Genomic DNA, 6,323 nt, shown 5'->3' with positions numbered 1-6,323 from the left:
TACTTTTATTGTATAACGGAATAAGTTAAAATATCATTATTAATTTAAATATTGATTTAAGACTTAAATGTAGTTGATATATGAGGATGATGATTCATCCAGCTCAGCGCAGAATGCAGCATCGAGAGTGGAGATACACCTAGTAGTTAGAAACAAGGCATTACTACCTAGAGTTCCTTTAGTTTTTGGTGTTGTTTGGAAGACAATGTGCTCCTTTATTTTTACATCTAAATCTAATATTTTCAGTAACTGCTGAACTGTAATATTATCGTATCCTCCTCCTTCTCCTCATCGCCATCCTCTATTTACAACTAGAAGCAAAATCAGCGTATCTGACCGTGGCGCACTCTATTATAATCTTTGTTAACCCAGGATCTCGTTTTAGTGAAAGAAAGTTGCATTTGCTAATTTGAAATAGTTGAATCAACTATATATATTCATTAATCTGTTAACTTGAAATTCTGGCCTCTTTAAATGAATTTACTTAACTACGATTTAAAACAAACTATTGGTTCTAAGAAAACCCAAGATTTTTAGTTGTTATACATAATAGTGCATTTTAATATACGTGTTCAATACTTCACGTTCAATGCTTGAATCACAGTTTCTTTTTATTCAATTTTAATACTGCTGAATTTGTTTTTGTTATTTATGATGCTTTATTTTAATGTTTGAAGTAAGTAAATTTAATCTTTGTTCGCAGATCACTCTATTATGTAAAAGATGATTTCAAAGTTTCTTATTCAACTTTAATATTTATGGAGCTGATTTATTTTATTTTCAAATTGTATTTTCTTCATCTCAAATGGCTGAATCAACATCCTAGCTATATCAATATAAAATTTTAAATCTGTTACAGTGATCCACTGTCGAATTAAAACATTTTTTAATACATAGCTCTCTCTCTCTATTTCTCTCTTAACATCTCTTTTTCTCCCTAAACTATACCTGCTGCATATGATTTACCATCTTTATCTATTTATATCCTCTCTTTGTTGCAATTATCTAGAAGGTTCTAAGTCATAATCGACACGTGTGGTATATAATATTGGAAAACGCAAAAAAAGTAATGCAACATTAAAAATAACCTTGAAGTTTTTTTCGAAGAAAATTGCGTAGTAGGAATTCGATGACGTCATTAAGAATATTTTGGAAGCGTAGCATAAACCGCTACATCTATAGAATATATCGGTAAGGTAGATTTCTATGGTCTGTGAATTAAATTAGCTAGATAGAAAGCCATATATCATCCTCGATTTCTATAAACTGTATTAATTTTTGTATTTTTTTATATCACTAAATTTTTACTTAAGAGTTACACAGTTTCCTTAAACTAAATTTTAATACTGCTAAATTATTTTTGTTATTTAGGTTGCTTTATTTTAATATTTGAAGTAAGTAAATTGAATCTTTTTTAGATTATTACTCTATTATGTGAAAGAGATTTCAACGTTTCTTAGTCAAACTCTAATATTTATAGAGCTGATTTTATTTTATAAATTCTAGCAAGCATTTTCAAATTGTATTTTTTCATCTCAAATGGTGGATTTGATATCCTAGCTATATTAATATAAAATTCTAAAATCAGTTACAGTGATCAAATGTATGTACTCGGACCTCTTAAGTATCTGTTGATATTTTTCAAGTCGCTCAATCGCAAAGCCTTCTCCAATATTACAAAATTATTTTTGATTAAAAACATTTTTGTAATACATAGCTCTCCATCTTTCTTTCTCCCTAAACTATACATGCTGCACATCATTTACCATCCTTACCTATTATTATATCCCCTCTCTGTCAAAATATTCTAGAACCTTCTACATTATAATCCATATGTGCAGATATAATTTTTTAACATCGCAAAAATGTAGTGCGTCATTGAAAATAACATTGAAGTTCTTTGCGAAAAAATTGCGCAGTAGAAATTTGATGTTATTAGTTATAGAAGATTCAGCATTATAGAAAAAATTTTAACGCTGAATTAAATCATCCTTGATGTTCTATATACATATTTTATTATATTAATTTGTTACATTTTAAAACTTTTACTTTAAATCTTTAACATTTAAAAAAGATAAAAAACTGACCTTTCTAAATGAGAGCTGAAAACCAAGCATGTGTGTGCGTGCGCGCGCGCGTGTGTGTATGCATAAAAAAGCATGCGACCTCAGCTCGAATATCTTTGCATGACAGAAGGAGCAATATGCGTCGGGCAGTGTACTCTTGGTATTTACTAAACGTCCATGAAAGGTCTCGAATTAAATTCATGCTGTCTATAATCTCTCTCTCGAGTCTCGAAATTGTTTTCAGTATCTTGTTACATATATCTCGTCCAGAGGTTGACGGACCTAGCATATGGAAAAGAATGAATACGAAAGCGAACGTTTGCGAACTTTAAAAAGAAGTGATCTCCCTATAGAACGATAGCATAGGATAATGAAATGTGTGCAGCCTCAGACTGCTGACGTATGAATGCTTCTGCGAGCTTAAACGCGTGTAGCTGTTATCTCTGGTCCTCGCTCGCTACTTGATACCAGAATAAAGCGACAAGCAGCCCTGAGTATAAGACCTACTATAAGTAATGCTTTTTTATTCCTTTCTTGCCTTCTATTAAGTTTATAGATTCTTAGTTAAAGCATCATCTATCAGGAATTTTCAAATCAAATTAATAAGCAAAACAGGATTCCATGCATAACTCTCATATCAGATTTCATCTGTCGACCGGCATCTTTTACGCATTAAACAATTAAAGGCAGGAATTTTTAGATAAAATATCATGTATCAGGAAGCAATAAATCAAATAAATAGTCAAAACATGATGACATACGTAGCTCTCCATATAAAATTTCACCTATACACCTGCATCTTTTGTGCATTTAACAAACGTCTTATCTCCAAGGAAGCAACAAATCATCCTTGTTTTTCTCATTTAACCTTGACACATGCACGTGATAACCTTGGACCTGTTTACATGAATTTGCGTAATCGTGACATCATGAGGATCCTTCAAGAAAGATCTCAAAGCTTAGCACGGACATGAACCATTTTTTCCAGAAAATTTAGCACGGGCACGTACCTCTACAGTTCGAAGCTTCTCGATGTCGGTAAGGTAGGAATCTTGCGTTAGAAACCCCCCCCCCCCCATACATCTACTCAACATAAAGGGTCAGCAATATTCTTTACTCTTTATTATTACCTAAAACATTTAAAAGTTTTGAAAAAATCACACAACAAATTTAAAAATTGAAAACATTTACAATAACATCTCGATTTCTCAAGATTTGGAAATAAATTCTTGAAACTTTTCTAGGATGTTTTAACTATAATAGAAATGACACTAATTTAACTTTTAATTTACAACTTTAAAACAACATCTAGATTTTTCAAGATTTCAAAATAAAATTTTAAAGCTTTTCTAGGATGTTTTGACTAATTCAAATGACAATAATTTACCTTCTAATTTGCGAAGTGTTGAGTTCATAAAATGTTAATTTTTCAATTTGTAATGTTTGCTGCTTCAATTCCTTAAAATAATTAAATTTTGAAAGTTGAAAACTTGATTGACTTACTCCTAAGTGTAGAGCATTGAAAATAATAACTGTATTTAAATTTTTGGATTAGAATCTGGACCTTTGAACTCTATAATTGATAAAAGTTTAAAATTTTCATTTTTGCAGTTTATCTACACTTAATTTCCACTAGTTTAACTGGAAAGTTTTAGTACCTCCTATTTTATACTTGTAAATTATTGAGCATTCGAATGCAAAATTTTTGAATCAAAAAACTTTTAAAGTTCGATTTTAAAATTTTAAAAGTCAAGAGTTCCAGTTTGAGTGCTTTATTGTTCAGTTTATTTCTTACGACATCAAATGAAAAAATATCTAGCTTTAGATTTCGATGGTTAAACTTTCTTGTCCGTGAGAAATGTTTGCTAACCGAGAAAAAACTAAAAAATGTCCGGGCATTTTTTCTTCGATTAGAAGTGCCACTCTCATATATGTACGTACATGCTTAAAAGTTAGTACAAAAATATGTTTTTAAGACGAAACTCCAATAGAAATGGTTCAGACGTTGCCTCAAGCGGGACTGCAGTTTGAATGAGATGCCAATAAACTTTATTACTAAATGGAACCGAACATAGTTTACAGAAAGTGTTCAATTTTCTACGTACTCGCCTTTCAATATTATTACAAAACTTTTTTGTTTACTTCGATTTTAATGTGCACAAGTAACTTTTGGCAATTTAAATTCTCTGTCAAACTGTAGGAACTGGAATTGCGTTAAAGAAAGTTATGAAAGCTAAAGAAAAAAAACTATTTGCGTGTGAAATGGCATTCGCCCTCTCATAGGGGTTAAGGGACACCGCCGGATGTCTCTTAGCCCCCCCCCCCCCCCCGCCAATTAATATGCTAAGAAAGCTATTTTGAAAAAAAATCCTTTTAACACAATGTGAATCTAATTTTTTAAGAATTTTCCAAAAAGCAAACCCATTTTCTGAAAGTTTTTCTCTTACCATTTTATGAGTCGAAGACGATGTTCATGATGATCCGGCACGGTGGTGTTCCGAGACTTACTGCACGCTCCAGACCTTCTGCATAAGTCATAAGGCTTGTAGCTTCCCTAAGTAGTATAAATTTACAATATTTTATATGGCTGTCAAGATTTGTAGTAATAACACTAGTAGCTGGGCGTGATACCAGTATTATGCACCATCTTGTTTAAAATTCCACGATTAAAATAAAAATATATATTTTCTTGTGGACATGAGCTGCACGAGAAAATATCGTTATTGTAAGAATCGGGTAAGTGTAATATATCGTGAAATTGAAAAAAAAGTTTACAACCTGTATATTTCGCTGCAACGCAGTGTGTTATCAGTGATAACACAGAAAAGATTAAATTGTGATCGCTTTTCTTTTCATTTCTGCATAAAAATGCATATTAGAAATCAGGTACATTCAAGGTATAACTCATCTGTTTTTCAGACTTTGGACTCCGACAGAGATGGGCTGACAAAATTAAAGAAGGCAATAAAAGCCATTCATAACTCGGGGAATGGTAAGCTACATTGAAATATTTAAGTTATTTTCTGAAATTCTATGTGAGTCCATCCATAAATTACGTAAGGCGTGCGGTGGAGGGTGTTAACTATATCTTATGACAATGTAAAGTTACATACACTTACTATAAAAAAGTATAAGAACGGGAAGGGGCGAAATTTCAACTTAAAAAATTGAACTTAAGTAAATTATGAGTGGTCCTTCAATTTAGTAAATGCCGGGAAAAAATGTACTTTCTAGTCCAAAAGTTGCTTCTGAAAAAGTTCATCAGATTAAATTGGCGACTTTACCATAGGAGCTTTTTGGTTCGCCTGATCAGAATAAAATTTCTGAATCAATACTGCTAACCAAAATTGAAAAAATATCAGATTCCTATGAAAGTTAGTACTTTAAGGTATTCGAGGTCGCAGAATCTGGATATGATTTGAAGATTTCGAAACTCAAAATGGTTGTTCCAATATGGCAGACATGCATTATAAAAACTCGTCCAATTTTTATAAACATTAGCTTCGCCATAAACAATGTTCAAATTCGGATATTAATTCAGATTTAGAAATCTCAAAAACTTTATATTTATAATTAAAAACCGATCCAAGCCCCTCTATTAAGGCATGTTGATGTAATATACGTCATACTATTCGCTTTATGTCAATTAGTGAATCTTACACAGCGCATCTTTTCTAAAAATTATCGGAAGTTGGACGTCAGTTTCATGCCTATATTACAATTTTACGAAAGATGAAAGTTTTCCAAATTTAGAACAAAACAATTTTCAAATGTTTCCCTACACGGAAAAAAATATTCATTAAATTTTATAGAACTAATCCTATAGTAGAGAATACGATCGGTATTTTAATAAAAGTTGAAATCGTCTTTGTTTTACATTGCTTTTAACTATGCCACGAAATGTGTAATAAAGTTCTATAAAATCTAAAATACAGTCTATATAGAAAAAGTCTCGAAACTATAGAGAACAGTTCTATAATATGATAACCGATTTTTCGCCGCAAAAAATTAATCTCATGTATTATTATATTATTACTATTATACTCTAGTATTTTTTCAAGTGTTTAAGTACACCATTATTTACTGTTACACAACCACTACACTGTTTATAATCGCACGCTATGAAAATTTTTATTCGCCGCAGGGTTCGAAACCTACTAGGCAGTTTGATAAGTACCTGAAAATTCTAAGAGATGGCATTAGTATTCACTAATGTGAACCATTTTCGTCGAGCTTGATCCTTCAAATGACGCCTGT

General features: G+C 31.4%; 1 protein-coding gene across 7 annotated transcripts in view; it reads left to right on the top strand.

Moving 5' to 3' along the window:
* Positions 1–6,323, top strand: part of LOC117168247 (arfGAP with SH3 domain, ANK repeat and PH domain-containing protein) — a 561,385-nt gene that overhangs the window by 111,880 nt on the left and 443,182 nt on the right. For all 7 annotated transcript variants that reach the window (XM_033353739.1, XM_033353740.1, XM_033353745.1 and 4 more), the window contains one exon: positions 4,986–5,058. In XM_033353739.1, coding sequence (XP_033209630.1) covers positions 4,986–5,058 — 73 coding nt within the window. Of the gene's footprint in view, positions 1–4,985; positions 5,059–6,323 lie in introns of those variants that run through there.

This window comes from Belonocnema kinseyi, chromosome 2 (genome assembly GCF_010883055.1).
Source record: "Belonocnema kinseyi isolate 2016_QV_RU_SX_M_011 chromosome 2, B_treatae_v1, whole genome shotgun sequence".
In the NCBI taxonomy this organism is placed as follows: Eukaryota; Metazoa; Arthropoda; class Insecta; order Hymenoptera; family Cynipidae; genus Belonocnema; species Belonocnema kinseyi.
The sequence above is the reverse complement of the archived record's forward strand: the minus strand, read 5'-3'. Positions and strand labels throughout refer to the sequence as shown.